We start from the raw sequence: 19,295 nt of genomic DNA, 5'->3' as shown, positions 1-19,295 counted from the left end.
GTTTGGAACACTTGCTCTTCCTCTTTTCTGCCTTTTCAGTTCTTCTTCAGTCATGGCTTCTCTGAAATCTACCTGACTCTGGGGAGCAGTCAGCGCTTTTCTGAATTTCATGGTCCTGTGCTTCCCTCTATCACTGCCCTTCCCGCACTGCATTGTGATTGTTTACTTGTCTGTTTCTTCAGACTATGAGCTCCCTGAAGCTCATAGGTCCCTGGAGGAACTTTGTAAGACTCAAGTTTGTACCGCTGGTGCCTTGCACAAAATGGATGCTTGAGGAATATTTGTTGAATGAAAGAATAATGAATCTGCGACGAGAGCACAGAAAACTGGGCTTTAGTCTCAGCTCTGTAACTGGCAACTGGGTCCATGAGCAGGTCATTCCTTCTCTGGGCTTCACTTTCCCTATACACAATATGAGGAGGTCAGATTAAATGACCACCAAGGATCATTCTGGCTTGAGCCTTTTATGATGTTAAGATGTTATGATGCTAAGAGGAAATTAAATAAAATATTAAATTTAATATTTAATTAAATTTAATAAAACATTAAAATGGGATCTTAATTGACCCTATGACATTATTTTTCTAACAAGAAAGACTCCTTATTTGATGACATCCTAAACTGTAGCAAGTTTGATTTATATCAGTATTGTTTATCCAGAAAAATAATCAGTGATAAGAAGTCCTGAGTTCTGTTCTCACCGCTTCAATTATGAAGTTCAAGGTCAAAGCTGTGAACTGTTTCAACATAAATGAATGCCAGGCTCACTTAACATTTGTCAAATGGATTAGTAAATGGATCAATCCAATTGTAAGGCTGAGAATGTCATGGCATAGGCAAAGGGCAGGACCATGCATTCATTCAGTCATTCAAAAAAATGTTTTTGGTAATTACTCTGTGCTAGATACTGGGACACAAGAGTTTGTAAAATTATTATGAAACTTATCAGTCCAGTGGACAAGATAGACAATATTCAAATTATACACAAATAGCTTTATTACTTAGGAACTGTAGAGTACTATGATTGACTCATATTTTCTGCATACTCTTTAGGTTGTAGAAGGCTTTTCATATACATGAGCTCATGAAAGTCATAGAGTATAGCAATTAAAAGTACCAATTAAAAAAAATTTATTTATTTGGTGACACCAGCTCTTAGTTGTGGCACCCTGGATCTTTGATCTTTATTGCAGCATGCAGGATCTTTAGTTGTGGCATGGAACTCTTAGTCACAATATGTGGGATCTAGTTCCTTGATCAAGGATGGAACCCAGGGCCCCTGCATTGGGAGCACAGAGCCTTGGTCACTGGACCACCAGGGAAGTCCAAAAAGTACAGATTTTGATGTTACAAAGGCCTGGGTCAAACCCTGCTTACCACACTTAACTTACAGACTTGGTTCTTGGACAAATTTCTGAGCTTCACTCTTTTCATCTTTTGAATTGGGGAAAAAATAGAACATTTGTCACAGAGCTATTATGAGACTGTGGTGGTGATTTAGTCACTAAGTTGTGCCTGACTCTTGTGACCCCATGGGCTGTAGCCCACCAGTGTCCTCTGTCTATGGGATTCTCCAGGCAAGAAGACTGGAGTGGGTTGCCATTTCCTTCTCCATGGGATCTTCCCCACCCAAGGATTGAACCCACATCTTGAACTTGTATCTCCTGCATTGCAGGTGGATTCTTTACCATCTGAGCCACCAGGGAAGCCCCAGTTATGAGACTACAATGAGATAATGCATGTAAGGCCCTCTGTACAATGCTTGACATGTAGTTACTAAACAGTAGCTATTATTATGATTATACAAGTTTTTTCTCTTCATAGCACTTTTCCATACATCTCCCTCTCCTTCTAGAAAAGAGGAGAGGTTTGAAATCAGACAGATTTAGGTTCAAATCTCAGGTCCACTACTTACTAAATGCAAAAAGGAACTAATAATACGTATCTTAAAATATCATCCATGGGAGTATATGAGGAGAAATTTTTAGTGAGCCACATAAAGGTCTAACACATAATAACAAATCTTTTGACTTTGACATCAATTCTAATCCTTCATTGGGTCAACCATGGTCAAGGAAGCAGGACCTGCTTCTTTCAAGCCACAGCAACTTGAGGCAGAAAGAATCTTCGGGAGTCCCTTCCTTGGATTGATGGGTGAGGTGGTCACTGACATTTTCTGGCCTAACACTGAGATCTTAGGAGCAATAAGGGAAGACAGGAGAGAAAGCAAGCCCCTAGGCCTCAAGAAGGGACGTTGCTGTGTATGTGCTCAGTCATGTCCAACTCTGAGCCACCCCATGGACTGTATCCCGCCAGGCTCCCCTGTCCATGGGATTCTCCAGGCAACAATACTGGAATGGGTTGCCATGTCCTCCTTCAGGGGACCTTCCTGACCCAGGAATTGAACCCATGTCTCAGTGCAACTTCTGCATTGGCAGATGGATTCTTTACTACTGAGGCAGTTTGTTTTTAGATTTGAGTAACAGGAGCCAAAAGAGCCACTCAGGTGGTATTATTGGATGTATGTTGAAATGGGGTTTTCATGGGCAGAGCTAAGGCAATAATCCTGGATATCAGATAGTGGTATCTGAGAAAGACTGACTCAGCTGCAGGAAGGAGATGAAATGAAAGCTACCCTCAAGGCCTCTTTCATCTTAAGCTGCCAAATTGCCCCATGACTCTGAGACCGTGGTGGGTCCAAGAAGTGGGAGTCAGCAATTCTGAGGCATAAAATCAGACAGGCACTGAATGTTTGGAAGGAGTGCCGGGTCCCAAAAGAATGCTTCTTTGTCTGTATGCCATCTATGCCAAAGCAAAACAAATTTATCAGCATCTCTTTGAAACTGCAGAGGAGAGTCTAAAAAGTTTAAGCAATAAAAAAGGTAAAGGGAAATTGATTGTTCAATATCATCATTACTAATTCAAGAAGTATAAAATGACATTGCTAATCTCTTTACTTGGTAAGCTAATTTTATTATTTTACTAGACATAAATATGTATAAGCACTCAGTCCCTCAACCATAAAGGCACTTTACCAAACATTCCCGTAATGATTTTCAGAATTTAACTTTCATAGGGGAGGGTGGGCTAGAGAATTAATGGAGCACTAACTACATAATAGTACATGAATAGTGGGTTCAGGCATCAGATAGTGAGGGGGTTTACAGGAATATTGGAGTTACCTTCTGATATCCCCTTACTGTCTTCATAAGACTTGATCAACCTTGGCTGCATTTCATTGTCTTTAAAATACACAAACCATTTCTATATGCTGCTTTTTTTCTTCTTTAATCCCATAGATGGATGGAAAAAATGATGGGTGGTATCTAAACATGGGTCAATTATGGCAAATTTCAGCTCACTGGAGGAAAGTTTTATGGAGACAAAGAAAAGGCTAAAGGTAATTACAAGAATCCAGAAATATACTAATTCATTGGGAAAGTTCTGACTTTTATACAACTGTTTTTATTCATGATTATCAACTTACTTCTTTTTCTTAGTATAAAAAGAAGTAGTAGGTGGAGAAAAGTCTCTACAAAAATAATGTTGTATTTATTGAATAACTTATTTAAAACTAAGTCGTTAGACACATTACCCCAGTAATCTTCCTAACAACTCAATTGAGAAGGTTATTGTTAGGTTCCCAATTTTGCAGAGGCCCTCAGAGAGGTTGAGCAATTTGCCCAAGGCTATATTCACAGCTGGCAAGAGGTGAAGCTGAGACTTGATTCTAAATCTGACACCAGACTCTGTTCATTACCCAGGACTATACTGCTTTCCGCAATCCTAAGCTTTTTTAAATTTAACACTTTGCACTTGAAACAGGGGACAGCACTATATAAGCCCCCAGTACTGCTCTTCCCCAGAGCTGCTTGCTACGATGGAGAACTAAGCAGACAGACCTAGGGCCATGACTTGCTGGCTGCATAATTTGGGCAAGTCTTTTCACTTCTCTGAGCTTTGATATTAGATGGAGATACTAATCATCATCTACCATGTTCATTAGGCAGGGCTGCTGTAAGAACCAAATAACATTATGAGGGAAGGGGGACACTAGGCAAAGTCTTTTTTTGTGTGTGTCTGAGAAAGCTTTTGTCCTATAAATAGAATCCATTGATTGTCCTCTGGAGTGATTTCCCATCTTCTCTCTCCTGGATACTACTATGAATCTCATTTTCATGTTTATTAAAGGAGAGAATTACGAATTGGCTTGTACATTTTAAAATCTAATTTAAATCCACTCTGGAAAATTGTTTCCAGAGAGAGAACCGAGAGACTCTCTGAGGGGCTCTTGAGGCAGTGAGCACAGCCACCCACCTTCTCTCAGCTTGATTTCTTGGTTGTTGCCCCATATCTCATCCTATTCAGGTTCATTAGGTGCCCCCTGGTTGTCTAAAAGGGTTCTGGATACAAATGAGGCTTGGAGTTGGGGGAAATCACATGGCTACACAGCTACATTGGGTAGAGTGCAGATTCAAGGCTTGGTCTTCTGCCCATGGGTTTAGTATTCTTTCCTTTGTGCCCATGCCTCCTCCATGAAGCCTTCTCTGTCTACTCTGGCCTTCCTGAGGTCTTTGGGGAAATAAGCATACACTTCACTTTTTTTTTGGCTGCGTTGGGTTTTTGTTACAGCATGCAGGCTCTTCACTGCGGCTGGTGGACTTTCTCTGGTTGCGGCATACATTTCTCTAGTTGTTTCTCTTGTTGCAGGATGAGGGCTCTCCAGTTGTGGCACACAGGCCTAGTTGCCCTGCAGCATGTGGGATCTTAGTTCCAAGACCAGGGATTGAACCTGTGACCCCTGCATTGGGAGGCAGATTCTTCTTTTGGAAGGGGGGTGTGGATTCTTAATTACTGGACCACAGGTGAAGTCTTAAGTATAAGCATATGCTTTAAAATATAGACAGCTCCTAATGCAATATCCGGAGAAGGCAATGGCAACCCACTCCAGTACTCTTGCCTGGAAAATCCCATGGATGGAGGAGCCTGGTAGGCTGCAGTCCATGGGGTTGCTAAGTGTTGGACACGACTGAGTGACTTCACTTTCACTTTTCACTTTCATGCATTGGAGAAGGGAATGGCAACCCACTCCAGTGTTCTTGCCTGGAGAATCCCAGGGTCAGGGGAGCCTGGTGGGTTGGTGTCTATGGGGTCACACAGAGTCAGACACGACTGAAGCAACTTAGCAGCAGCAATGCAATATCAGACATGAAAGTGCTTAGCACAGAGCCTAGTGTACAATAAATGCTCAAGAGACACCTGAATCAGGACCTGTGATCCTTCTGTGCAATTTAACCCATTATTTATTGAGCATTTCCTCTATGCCGGACCTTGTCCTAGATCTTTATGTTAAAGAGGCCTCTGCAATTCAGGAGCTTAAAAATTATTCAAAGAGACTGAAATAAGCTTAACTGCAACATAATGTGATCCAGGGAGATATCAAGAGTTGTGGGATCATAAAGGAAGGACCCTCATCAGGCACGAATAATGATAGTCCCTTGCATTTTACATTGATAATTTACAAAGTGCTTCTTTCTTCTCTTACCCATTTGACTTTCAAGAGAACCCTCTGGAGTATGATTAATTATCCACATTTTGCTGATGAGGAAGCTGAAGCTCAGAAAGTTAAAGAGACAGAGTCATAACCAGAAAGCTGAGCAGCAGCTTGGAATAATGAAAAGACCTCTAGCTTGGAGGTCTGGACATTGGCTTATGTGTATGTTACTTGTGACTATATGATCTTAGATTAGGAACTTTCCCTCTCTGGGGCTTGGCTTTCTCATCTATAAAGCAATGTAGTTAGACTACCAAGGCTCTAATACCCCTTACAGCTCCAGTATTGTCTGGAAGGGGAGATAAAGTCTTGGGTTAGGGGCTCTGAAATTAAGTAGACTGATTGTATGATTTTGGATAAATAAAATAGCTTCAGTGATTTCATAATAAGGTAGAGATATTAGTAAGGCCCACCTCATAGAGTTTTTATGAGGATTATGAGTGGTAACACACATGAATGAAACATACTGCATAGTAATGAGGAAGTGTTCAATAGGTGTTAGCAATGATTACTATTTACTCTAAGAGGCCACGTTGGGCCTCTTTTTACCACAGCAGTTGTGCACGGCAAAGCCTGATTCTGGCCACCCATGGGGTCTCTGTAGAAACCCTATGTTTTGTAAAACTTCAGAACAGTATTTAAGTATCTCTTGTAAATCAGAGGCAGTATGGTATGAGAAAGAATGAATCAGTCAAACATGGCTTAAAAATCCCAGTTTAGTTCCTTACTCGCTATCTGGTCCTAGGCAGCTCACTTCACCTTCCCATGACTCAGACTCCTAATTTGTAAAAGTGAAGATAGTACCTGTTTTACAGAATTGCTCTGAGGCTTGAATAAAATAATGTGTGTAAAGCATCCACGACTGTACTTGGCATGCAGCAGGTGTGTAAGAAAGTACCAGAAATTGGTAAGACCAAGTGCGTGGTTTCTGTGGCTGCTCTTAGGGTATTGAAGTCTAAAGATTCTGTGCTCTCTGCTCTTAGGTCTCCAGAGCAGTGAAGATGCCAAGTTTTATGCCCTCTCAACCAGATTTAAGCCATTCAGCAATGAGAACGAGACCTTGGTGGTTCAGTTTTCCGTGAAACATAAGCAAGGTGTTGACTGTGGTGGTGGGTATGTGAAACTCTTTCCTGACACCATGAACCAGGAGGATATGCATTCAGAATTGGAGTATTACATCATGTTTGGTAAGCGCTCTGATAGCAGTCACTGTCAGCTACGTGGGGTCCTCTTTTTTTTTTTTCAGCTGTGCCTGGTCTTACTTGTGGCACAATCTTTGTTTTGAGACGCAGGTTCTTTTAGTTGTTGCATGCGTGGCATTCAGTTCAGTTCAGTCGCTCAGTCGTGTCTGACTCTTTTTCACCCCATGGGCTGCAGCACGTCAGGCTTCCCTGTCACACATCACCAACTCCTGGGGTTCACTCAAACTCATGTCCATCCAGTCGGTGATGCCATCCAACCATCTCATCCTTTGTCATCCCCTTCTCCTCCTGCCTTCAATCTTGCCTAGCATCAGGGTCTTTTCCAAGAAGTCAGTTCTTCACACCAGGTGGTCAAAGTTTTGGAGCTTCAGCTTCAGCATCAGTCCTTCCAATGAATATTCAGGACTGATTTCCTTTATAATGGACTGGTTGGATCTCCTTGCAGTCCAAGGGACTCTCAAGAGTCTTCTCCAACACCACAGTTCAAAAGCATCAATTCTTCGGTGCACGGCTTTCTTTATAGTCCAACTCTCACATCCATACATGACTACTGGAAAAATCGTAGCTTTGACTAGACAGACCTTTGTTGGCAAAGTAATGTCTCTGCTTTTTAATACACTGTCTGGGTTGGTCATAGCCTTTCTTCCAAGGAGCAAGCGTCTTTAATTTCATGGCTGCAGTCACCATCTGCAGTGATTTTTGGAGCCCAAGAAAATAAAGTCTGTCACTGTTTCCATTGTTTCCCCATCTATTTGCCACGAGGTGATGGGACCGGATGCCATGATCTTAGTTTTTTGAATGTTGAGTTTTAAGCCAACTTTTCACTCTCCTCTTTCACTTTCATCAAGGGGCTCTTCAGTTCCTCTTTGCTTTCTGCCATAAGGGTGGTGTCATCTGCATATCTGAGGTTATTGATATTTCTCCTGGCAATCTTGATTCCAGCTTGTACATCATCCATCTTTTTTTTTCTTTTTCAGTTGTGGCATGCACAATCTTTAGTTACAGCATGGTCCCCTGATCAGGCATCAAACCCTGGTCCCCCTGCATTGGGAGCCCAGAATCTTAGACACTGGACCACCCAGGAAGTCCTAGTCCTATGAGATCTTAATGACAGCCACTGTAGTTCTAGAAAAGGCTCAGATGGACCTGGAACAGGAAACTTCTTTTTTAAAATCTATTATATTGAAGTATAGTTAATCTACAGTGTTGTCTTAATTTCTGTTTATAGCAAAATGAATCAGATATATATACATATATATATATATGTATAAAATATCTAGTTATACACACACACATTCTTTTTCACATTCTTTGAAGCAGGAAGTTTCTAATGTGATAGCTCCACCTCTCTCTGCGGTAAGACTCTTCAAAGACCTGAGAAAAGCAACTCTAAACCTAAATGGTAATATAAACAGATCAAAGAGGTGGAGAGTCACATGGTATTAATGTCTATAGTACAAAGAGACATTCTCCATGTCTAAGAATAGGAGAAAGGGACAAGAAACTATGTAGACACCCTCAAATGTACATACGTAATACAATAAGGCTTTGTGGTCTGAAGGAGATTCCTGCCCCCCAGGCAGAGAAAGACACAGAAGGTCAGGGAAATTGCCTTTATCCAACATCTGTGGTGCATCCAGTAAGCAACCTCAGTATACTGGTCCTCTTTGGGGCAGTCCAGCTCTTACTTAGCTTCTACCCTTAGACCAGTTTCAATGTTGTTGATATTTAAAAATAAAGAAATGAGAGCAACTAATCCTACTTCTAAATCACTGATGAAGAATGTGGATTTTACTGAATGTTTTTGCACAAATTCAGAGGAAAATGTTAAACTACACATCATACATCACCATTTCCTTAAAATTCTCTCTAGTTATTTTTTTCTATTCCCAACGAACTCCATCTCTCTCTCTGGCCCTTCCCCAAATCCTCTTCTTCAGCTGCTTCCTCTCTGCATCACTTCCTCCTCAACTCTCCTTTTTCCTTTAGTATACGTGCTACCGAAGCAAGCACTACTCTCCTTCTTTCTTATATTTCAATGTCTTTCTTATTTTTTAATCCTTTTCTTAGATACACCAATACAGCATTCTGGAGCTCTAAAGTGTGTGTCTTTCACCTCTACTTTTTCCAGAATCCCCTCTTCTCAAAAGGAACTTATATTTGAAGATGTACATGGTGGTTGTAGTAGGGAAATTGGAAATAGGTTTCTTTTAAGGTGATTTTTTTTTCAAATTAATATTATTTATTTGATGCTCAAAAAACCCAACAAGTTTTTTTGGGCTATCATCATCTCCATTTTATAAATGGGAAAATAAAGGCAAGAAATTTGCCCAAGGTAAATAAGTGGAAAGTCAGATTTTGAACCCAATTTGTCTGGCTGTAAAGTCTGGGCTTTTTCCTACTCTACCCTTTTGTATTCTGTTTGGTGGGGACACAGGCATATGAGTCATGTTTTAAAAGACAGAATGAAAGACATACTTTTAAAAAGCTGTTGATGAGGTGCCATGAAATTGCAAAAGATGGCATGACTCTGTCCAACGGGGGGCTTTTGGGAGAAGATATTAATTACTCTTTGAAGAATGGGTTAGATTTTAATAAGCAGAAAAGAAAATAGAGGACATGTAATTCAGCTGTGTATACAAAAGCTCGGGGGCATGAAATTCAAATACAAGCAGAAAAACGATAAGACCAATGCTTTTGAACTGCTGTGTTGGAGAATACTCTTGAGAGTCCCTTGGACTCCAAGGAGATCAGACCAGTCAATCTTAAAGGAAACCAATCCTGAATATTCATTGGAAGGACTGATCCTGAAGCTGAAGCTCCAATACTTTGGCCACCTGATGCAAAGAACTGACTCCTTGGAAAAGACCCTGATGCTGGGCAAGATTGAAGGCAGGAGGAGAAGGGGACAACAGAGGACAAGATGGTTGGATGGCATCACCAACTCGATGGACATGAGTTTGAGCAAGCTCCAGGAGATGGTGAAGGACAGGGAAGCCTGGTATGCTGCAGTCCATGGTGTTGCAAAGAGTCAAACATAACTGAGCGACTGAACAACAACAGTGTGGCTAGAGCACCCTCTGTGTGTGTGTGTGGGGGGGTGTGTGTGTCTGTTGTGTATGCAGACACATGCTTAGGATAGTCAGAGAGCAATATCATGAGAAATTAGGTTGAAAAACTAGATTAAAACCTATTCTTGGACCTTTGTCCAAGTTTTATGGGCTCAGAACCACCAACCAACAGTTTCCTCTAAAGTGTTTCACAAAGCAGGAAGAGCCCCAGGCTCTGTTTCTAGTTAAGCTTGGGTTTAAATCTTGGCAATGCTACTTATTTGCTGTTTGACCTTGTGCAAGTTGCTTAACTTTTATGGGCCACAATTTTCCCAACTAAAAGTTGCAATAGTAATACCTACTTGTAAGAATTAAATGACATGCTATGACGTGCCTGGTACAGGAGGGGCTTCCAGTTGGGTTTGGTCAGTGGGAGCCCTGGCAGAAGATCACAGGGAGGGAAGAGAGTTGTGTCCCTTGATTGAGAGTCACAGCTTCTCTCCAGCCTGCCCTCTCTACTGAACTCTTTTTTTTTTTTTTTTTCCCCTGGGCTCTGAGAACCACCTCTTCTCCTCCCCACTTCAAGCCTAGGGATGGGAATAACCCTACTGTTGCTAGCCTGGAATATAGCATTATTCCTTATATTTTCTCCATAGTCCCTTTATTAAGTTCTTCTGAAATAATCCTAAATTTGTGTGTGCTATCTATTTCCTGTTGGGACCCTGATGATTACACAGACCATGTCTGTTTTGGCCACAGAACAGGCAAGCTGCCTAAAAGTGATGTAAAATCATGTATTGGGATTTAATTTCCAGGCCCTGACATCTGTGGCTTTGGCAACAACAAAGTACAAGTCATCCTTCATTATCAAGGGAAATATCATGAGAACAAGACCATCAAGTGCAGGGTGAGTGTGTGGGCTGGTCCTTAGCCTTGGGAGAAGGGCAAGCATTTTGAATATGTTATCTGATTTAATGTTTATAACACCCCTCTGAATTAAGTATTATCATCTCCATTTTGCAGATTAGAAAATAGAAAGTGGTATAAATTATAGGAGTTCACACAGAAGAAACTGATCTGAAAGACAGGAAGTCATATAAAGTTGTATCTTGGAACAAGGGTCAGCAAGTTCCCATTCCCCACTGCTAGATACTGGAAGAGATGGGGGATGTGGGGAGTGCTGAACTTAGAAATAGGTGGTGAGTTTACCTTAGGAACATCTTGGCTAGAGAGATCTAGGTTGGTTGGTGGGTAAGAGCTGGATTTCATCAGCAACTCAACAGGAAGTCACTGAATGTCAACTCTGTATTAGGCCTTGGACTGGGGATAGAGTGAGTCAGGCATGACCTCTGTTCTCACAGAACTCAGAGTCTAGTAAAGGTAAGAGTCAAACAAAGGAGAATGACTATTTCGTGTAATAGGGGTCTATGAGAGCATGGAGGAGACTCCACCCCACCTGACCTGGTGTCTTTGGAAATGCTTCTTAGAAAAGGTTTCCCGGCAGACCCGGGACCCGGAGCAGCTCAGAGGCGGTGAATAATAGCTCTTCAAGTCTGCAATAAAAGATGGCCTCCAATAAAACTACATTGCAAAAAATGGGAAAGAAGCAAAATGGAAAGAGTAAAAAAGTTGAAGAGGCAGAACCTGAAGAATTTGTAGTAGAAAAAGTGCTGGACCGCCGTGTAGTGAACGGGAAAGTGGAGTATTTCCTGAAGTGGAAGGGATTTACAGATGCAGACAATACTTGGGAACCTGAAGAAAATTTAGATTGTCCAGAGTTAATTGAAGCATTTCTTAATTCTCAAAAAGCTGGTAAAGAAAAAGATGGAACAAAAAGAAAATCTTTGTCTGACAGTGAATCTGATGATAGCAAATCAAAGAAGAAAAGAGATGCTGCTGATAAACCGAGAGGTTTTGCCAGAGGTCTTGATCCAGAACGAATAATTGGTGCCACAGACAGCAGTGGAGAATTAATGTTCCTCATGAAATGGAAAGATTCCGATGAGGCAGACTTGGTACTGGCAAAAGAGGCAAATATGAAGTGTCCTCAAATTGTAATTGCTTTTTATGAAGAGAGACTAACTTGGCATTCTTGTCCAGAAGATGAGGCTCAATAATTGTTTGCATTGCCTTTTATATATATTTATATATATATATAAAACATGGGTCTTGGTTTTTTGATTTATTAGTGTGAAGAAATAACTACATTCTAATGAAAATCAGGTTTGATTTGTTTGTTTTGAAGTAATATTGGGAAAGTTACATTGGGTTTTTTGTTTTTTTTTTTCCATCTGTAGCACTGGTTACTTTGAACAAATAAAAGCTTTCTGTAGTTGCCTCCTTCAGTAGGAAATAATTTGATACCATGGTATATTATTTCCTCAGCATTAGAGAACAGTTTTTCTAAATGTTGGAGGAAATCTCCATAGTCATTACTCAATCAGAATTTAGAATTTGCATTTAACTCATATATGCCTGAGGACCATTCTAAGTTTTTTATATGTATACATAAAAGACATATGTAAATGGTTTGGAAGTTAATTTTTTTGTTGTGGTTTTTGTTTTGGTAAATATATTTAAATCACAGCCTTTCATAACCATGGATAAGCCCATGTTCTGGAATTACATCATTTTGAGCAATATAAGAAATAACTTCAACTTAGATTAAAATTTTAAGTCTTAACCTTTCAAATTAAATAATTTTGTAATTAGACACATTAAGGAATTTAAATTGGGTAATTTTTTAAAGCATCCCTATCAGAATCTGCATATAAATGCAGTTTTATATGCAGAAACCCTGGAAGGAAAATTTTTATCACTATCAACCACCTTCCCAATCAAATGAAAAAAGTAGAAAAATTCTGGTATGTTTTAATATAGCAAAGCAAAACTTAATTAAATGGACACTTGATGATTCCTTCTGGTGAACCATTGTTTTACAAGAAATTGAAGTCTCTGTGCTGTATTTAGGAAAGGTTGTGATACATGGGATGTCTCAGATTTGTTCATGGAAACCTAATCAGATATTGGCAGTTTACGATCTACAGGAATAAATGAGTGAACAAACTTTTCTAATCTACGCTTGACCTACATGTTTTTTCAGACTTGACTCCAATCCATTCCTTACATGAAGGCTCAATTTTCTCAGTATTTTGGGTTACTAGTTCAGCAGAAGCCAAGAAAAACAATAACTTTGTAGTAATCAGAATGTTATTCAACTGTATATTGTTTACTTTATTGTAAATACTGGTGAACAGTGGTCAATAAATAGTTTTATATTCCTTTAAAAAAAAAAAAAAAAAAAAAAGAAAAGGTTTCCCCTGTGCTGAACTTTGACTGATGAGCACGAATTGGCCTTGTAAAGGAAGGTGACAATTTTTGGAAGGATTGAGCTACTAGAAGAGGTAATCATATGAGAAAAGTTAAGGAGGCTTGAGAAAGAGTAGCACTGAAGAAGTTCAGCCCAACCAGAGCACAGGGGAGAGGCAGAGACCGAGTCCAGAGCAGCCCCTAGAACCTGGGCCTTTGGAAAACTTGTTTTCAGGGCAAAGTCCTTCCCTACCAGGACGGTACAGGAGCTGTACATACAGGGACTCCCTGGGATCCTGCTCAGGGTAGGCCTTGTTCTGAAACATGCAGATATAGCAGATGAGTCAGACCCGATCCTTGCTATTGAGAAGATTAGATAGAGTCTAGTGGGACAGACAGAAAAACCAGAAAAGAAAAAAGGATGACCAGAGTTATGATGAAGGGAAGGATGGGAACTAAGGGAGACCAGAGGAGTGTGTACTTAGGAGAATGAGACCCAAAGACTCTTTTGGGTTAACCAGAGAAATAGGATGAGGAATATGATAAAGTGTGTTTGTGACTATGTGGGAGGTGGCATTCAGGAACTGAGGGTCTGTTTTAGATGGTGCATTTAATGCTTGAGGTCCAACAGGGGACTGAAATATTCCTCTTTCCCTTTCTAGATCAATAAAGACACTCACCTGTACACTCTCATTATTCACCCCAGTGCTACTTATGAGGTCAAAATCGACAATAAGCAAGTAGAAGCTGGGGATTTGGAGGACGACTGGACCTTCTTGCCTCCCAGAAGATAAAAAACCCCTATGCCCAGAAACCAAGAAAATGGGATGAACAGCTGCAAATAGAAGATGGTGAAGATAAGAAACCTGAGGTCAGAAGGTGTTTCCTAGGAAGCAACAGGGGATCTTAGCTGTGGGGATGGGCAAAGGAGGCTGGAAACAATGGAGCTCAAACCAGAGACAACAGTCCCTCAAGGAGGTTTCCAGCTAAATACTGGTATCCAAAGAAGCATGGAGGGAAGAGGAAAGCACCTCACATTTGTTCAGGATCTATTGATCCTGCTAGCAGCCTCAATGAGGATAAGGAAACTGACACTTAAAAATGAAGTGACTTGCCCAAGCTCACATACATTAGAACCAACATTTGAATCTGGATATCTTTCATAGCAAAGTTACTGAAATGGGAAATGTGTGGAATATACGGACTGATTCATTATTAGTCACTGGAAAGCCATACTGGATACAGGAATGAATAGAACAATTCAGGGACTGTGAATCCTCTTGGGTTTCAGAATCTAGTGAGGGATGCAGGCAGGTACACAGATGCAGGTCACACTGTGTAATTAATGGTGAGAGTCAGGGAAGCCAAATCCTGTGGGAGCCATGAGTAGGTTCCTAATTCAGGTTGAGTTGGGGTGTAGGTGATGTTGGGACTCTGGGGTCAGACAGATATGGGTTTGTATCGGAGTACCACCATTTACTAACTATAACATCCCACCTATAAACAGACCTTGGGCAAGGAACTTAGCTGCTGTGAAATTTCACAAATAGGGTTTTTATAATATCTATATGTGAAAGCTGTTGTAAAGATTAAATGAGCTAATATACATAATTTAGTGCCTGGTACATAATAAGTCCTTAATACATGGCATTTATATATTAATCATGTACTGAATTTCAAAGAGCAAATTCACTAGAGCAAGGAAAATTGAGTTGAAGGGAAGATATTCCAGACCCACAGCAGGTACGAAGACACATCAGTTAAGCAGAAAGTGACATGGTTATGCGAAGAACTGAAAGCTGCAGTTTAGTATTTTGGGAAGATAAAGTTCAAGGTGGTGATTGAGTGGGAGATGAGTTGGAACGGTCTGTTGGAGCCAGGTCATAGAGGGCCTCACCTGCTGGGCTGCTGCTCCTTAGGGCAGAGCAGATTCAGCTTCATGAGGACGAGATGCTCAGGGTTAAGTGAGGAGCAGCATGGCACCCAGCAACTGGAATTCATTCCCTAAGGAGAGGCCTAGAGAAGTGGGCAAGCCCCAGCCGTGTGTAAGGAGACTCAATGGGCTCCAAATCTAGGAGGAAGGAGGTATGGTCAGGTAGTTAAGGCAGATGATCAAGCAGTGTCTAGACCTTCAGTACCCTGGGAAAATTAGGGGCTGGGTTAGTTCCAGACCCAGCAGGCAGGGTCAAAGCAGCAAGACTAACCATAGACCCTTCCTCCTGGTGTGGACCACACACCTGATGTAGTCAGGGATGGATCTAGGCCTGGGGTAGAGGGAAGAGACTCAGGCCTCTATGCTCCCTGTTTGAGTGGACCTAGAGAAGGTAGCCACTACTTAGGTAGGCTGGATATATCAAGTCTATAGACCCCAGGATGAGATGCTGACTGTTAATATTTCAGAACCACAAAGCAGCTGAGAGAGCCCAGGAACCAGGGAACTTTATGCTGGTGAAAGACTGTGAGCCTAGTGCAGTTAGCATCAAAGCATTTAAGTCTGAGAAATGGTCAGTACCAAGGTGAACTGCCAGGTAGATAGAGCAGAACTTTAGAGGCTCCAGAGCAGAAGAAATATGAAAGTTAGGACAAGCTGTAACTTGGAGTTGTCTTAGGAAATAGAAGGGACCTGGGGTACAAAGGAGGACTGATACAGATCTGAGAGCATGACCTTCCAAGTGCCAGGTCACTAAAACAGGTCTTTACGAAGAGGGACCCAGGCTAGAAGATTTGTTCTAATGATGGGGCATATGACTGTGGAAGGGAGAGGGCCAGGATAAGGAAAACTCCCAGCTTCTTTGAGCTTAAAGTTGTCAGGGTCAGAAGGATGGAGAATCTGAGGAGAGGCTGGATTGCTTAAAGGCTTTTTCTCTGCCGCATGTTTTGGATTTGTTTGCAGAGTCTTGAGCTGGGCTTTCATAGGGATGAGGACAGGACAGCAGCAGGTGCAAGGCACCAGGTCCACTTGACGTACTCAGGACCCCAGTTTCATTCTGGCCCACCCATCTGTCTTCATGGAGGAACGTTTTATTTTAGGACTGGGAAGACTTTGAATACATCCCTGACCCAGAAGCCGAGAAGCCAGACGACTGGAATGAGGCAATGGATGGGGAGTGGGAAGGGCCCCTGATACCAAATGTGAAGTATAAGGTGAGCGGCGGTGTGGGGGGAAGGGAGGGGGTCTCTCCTTCAATCAGTGTGAGAAATAAGACAGAAGAGATGGTGTAAACTTTAATTTACAGAACAGAAACACTAAGATGCTGTGGTCATCTTCCTGCTTCCCCATTGCCCCCTGCCCTGTATCCCTCCATGAGTTTGTAGCTTCATCTGGGCCCTGTACTCACGGCTGTGTCTGGCTGGGAGCAGGCGGGCTGGTCAAGGTCGATGCTGGGAAGCAGAGGTCCAGGGAGCCCTAAGCAAGGAGTTTGTCCCAAGTGGTGGATAACAGCCAAAGGAACATGATCAAAACAGGAAATGGGTCTGGGGTCAGGGACCAGAAGTCTCAGAAGTGGTCCAGAAAGGGGAAGAGTAGGACATGAATAGCCAAACATGCTGGGGTAGGGGGGCTTCTTTTTAAGGGCCAAGTCCGGAACTAAAGGAATCAACTATCAAATGGTCCAGAGATAGGACTGACTGAAGTAAGTATTGTTTTATTTGGCCCCAGTTTCCTGTGCTGCACACCACAAAGAGAATGGCCCCAAGTCCAGAGTCCTTAGATGGTGTTCCCTATGAAGCTATGTTTCTTAACCCCATAATCAAACTTGCACAGAGAGCTGGGACCAGGCTTATAATGGGTCTCTGCCACCTTGTTCAGATCCCTCTGGGGAGAAAGGGGAACCTGGAAGGGTCTTGTGAGTTAGCTCAAAGAAAAGGAAAGAAGCTCCAGGAAGCCTGCTCTGAATCCTTATGCCTAATCCACAATTGTCTTTATAAACTGATTAGTCTTTCTAATTGCATGAGAAGAATGGAAAAATACTAATGCCACGTTCACTCTTTGGTTCTTTGCTTAGGGGAAATGGAAACCTCGGATCATTGACAATTCCAAGTACCAGGGGGAGTGGATTCATCCAGAAATAGACAATCCTGAATATAAGCCTGACCCCAACATTTGCCACTATTACAACATCAGTGTCCTTGGCCTGGACCTTTGGCAGGTAAAGCTCTCTGGGCTCAGAGCCATTGAACAACAGTCCCTCTGAAGTTTGCACAAAGTGAAGAGAGCTCCAGTCTGGAAATTACAAGAACTGAATGAGTCTTATTCTTTCTAAATTTCCAACTGTTCATCTTTAAAATGGGGCTAGTTATATTTATCCTGATAATTATAATGGCTAAAATTTACTGAGTCTCTACCCTATACCAAGCTCTATTTCAGGGACTCTGCAAATGCCATTTAATTCTCACTATGAAATCCCCTGTACCTAAATGTGGAAACTGACATTCAGAAAAGTTAGCTAATTTGCCCGAAGACACATCTGGTAAGCAGAGAAGCTGGGATTTGAGTACAGGCCTTTCTGAGGCTAGATTCAGTGTTCTAATAGTTTGCATTGCTAGTCTGGTCCTATATAAATCTTGGGGGGTTGTTCTGGAGATAAAAGGGAATCAGAGATGTGGTAAAACTCTGAAATGCTAAAATCCGCAGAGAGATGTTGGGTCTGATTGTCCCAGCCATGATGACAAATCCTGACCTCACCTCCCCCTTCCTGGCTCTGACTGGAAGGGAAAGAGGGGGGCTCAGAAACTCAGGCTGTCGGATTGTTGTTTTCTTCCAAAGAGACCTGTTATGATTCTTCCCCTGCTCGAGAGAAACACAGTACCTCAAATGCATGCCCCAGAGGGAAAACTTTAGCCCAGGAGACCTCTTGGAAACTACAATCTATGTAGTATTGGAATTCCCTTGGAGAGGAAGGAAAAGTAAATATTACTATCGGCTTATTATTACCCCATGTTATATTTGAGGGAATTAAGAATCAGAAGTGTCACGTGATGTGCCCAAGAGCACACAGGTAGTGTATGGGAGAGACAGGATTCAAATACCTGTCAGCCTAAGTCCTTTACTGACTACATCCAGTGTACAATGGAGCCTCTAGAAAGTGAAGCCACTGGTTATTGGGTGTATTCTGGAATGTTTCAGGGCCAGGGAAATCTCTGTCTCCGACCAGTGATTTCTACACTTCAGGGCTGCTAAAGGTCTCTTGAACAGACACCCACTATTTGACGTTTTCTTGGATTATTTATTTCAACTTTATTGGTTTCCTGATTCAGTGACGTCAGCATACAAGTGCAAGGAGATGAGGTAGGTAAATTACCAGATACACAGTAGGGGTTCAGGAGAGACGGAAAGAAGAAAGAGCAGAGGGACATATGTTCTTCTTTCTTTGCTTTCTTATCTGAAGAATATGGATACACTCTCTACAAGTTCCCATTACCTCTTTTTTTTCAGTTGTCCCTTTTTAATAATAGGAACTTTCTACATCTTGTAAAAATATGTGGTCATGTTAACATGCCTAATCTGATTGTTTCCTTAAAATGTGTTGGGTTTTTTTCCCATAGAAAACATTAAGGCACACACTAAACAGTATCTTTGTTCATCTACAAAATTTTAAAATTATTTGGCAGTAATTGCTCTGAGTTCTATCTTCCTCCCTCAATAGGCAAAACTTCCTATTTGAGAATTTAAACCGTGCTGAAGGAGTGTTTCTCAAACTGTCATATGCATATGAATCATTCAGATCTTAATAAAGTGCAGATTCTGATCCAGCAGGTCTGGGATGAATCTTGAGAGACAACATTTCTGAAACTCCAGCAAGATCTCTTTATCTATTTTTCCTCTTGTAACACAGTTCTGCACAATGCTGACATCACCCTTGCAGGCATCCTGTTAACTTCTAGTTGGGTCTGGCACTCCCAAGTCCTACTCCACCCTACTCACTTAGCCAACTCAGCACATCCAGCTCACCACAGGGTCCCTGCATCTCACTGGAAAGCCTAGTGACTCTCAGCGTGGAAATGGGCGGGATTCGCTCACTGGCTCTACTCCAGCCTGGGTTTCCAAATGCTCTGTGAACCCATCACCCTCTGCATCAGGTCCTAGCCTAGTAAGTTTCTTAACCTTTCTGCTTAGTTCCCGACCCAGCCTGCTCTCTTCCATACAAAATTCCTTCTCTTTCCTCTTAGGCGGAAGATACT

The 19,295-nt window shown here is 41.7% G+C and overlaps 2 protein-coding genes across 5 annotated transcripts in view; one reads left to right on the top strand and one right to left on the bottom strand.

The window, feature by feature from the left end:
* Positions 1–19,295, bottom strand: part of OSBPL9 (oxysterol binding protein like 9) — a 266,637-nt gene that overhangs the window by 199,799 nt on the left and 47,543 nt on the right. The window lies entirely within an intron of this gene.
* Positions 10,337–13,118, top strand: LOC147375334 (chromobox protein homolog 3). The gene has a single exon (XM_086388242.1). The coding sequence runs from the start codon at positions 11,372–11,374 to the stop codon at positions 11,921–11,923; it is 552 nt and encodes a 183-aa protein (XP_086244368.1). The 5' UTR covers positions 10,337–11,371; the 3' UTR covers positions 11,924–13,118.

The sequence above is a fragment of the Bos grunniens genome, chromosome 3 (assembly GCF_055505025.1).
Source record: "Bos grunniens cultivar Pamir isolate PY7600 chromosome 3, Bosgru_T2T1.0, whole genome shotgun sequence".
Lineage (NCBI taxonomy): Eukaryota > Metazoa > Chordata > Mammalia > Artiodactyla > Bovidae > Bos > Bos grunniens.
The sequence above is the reverse complement of the archived record's forward strand: the minus strand, read 5'-3'. Positions and strand labels throughout refer to the sequence as shown.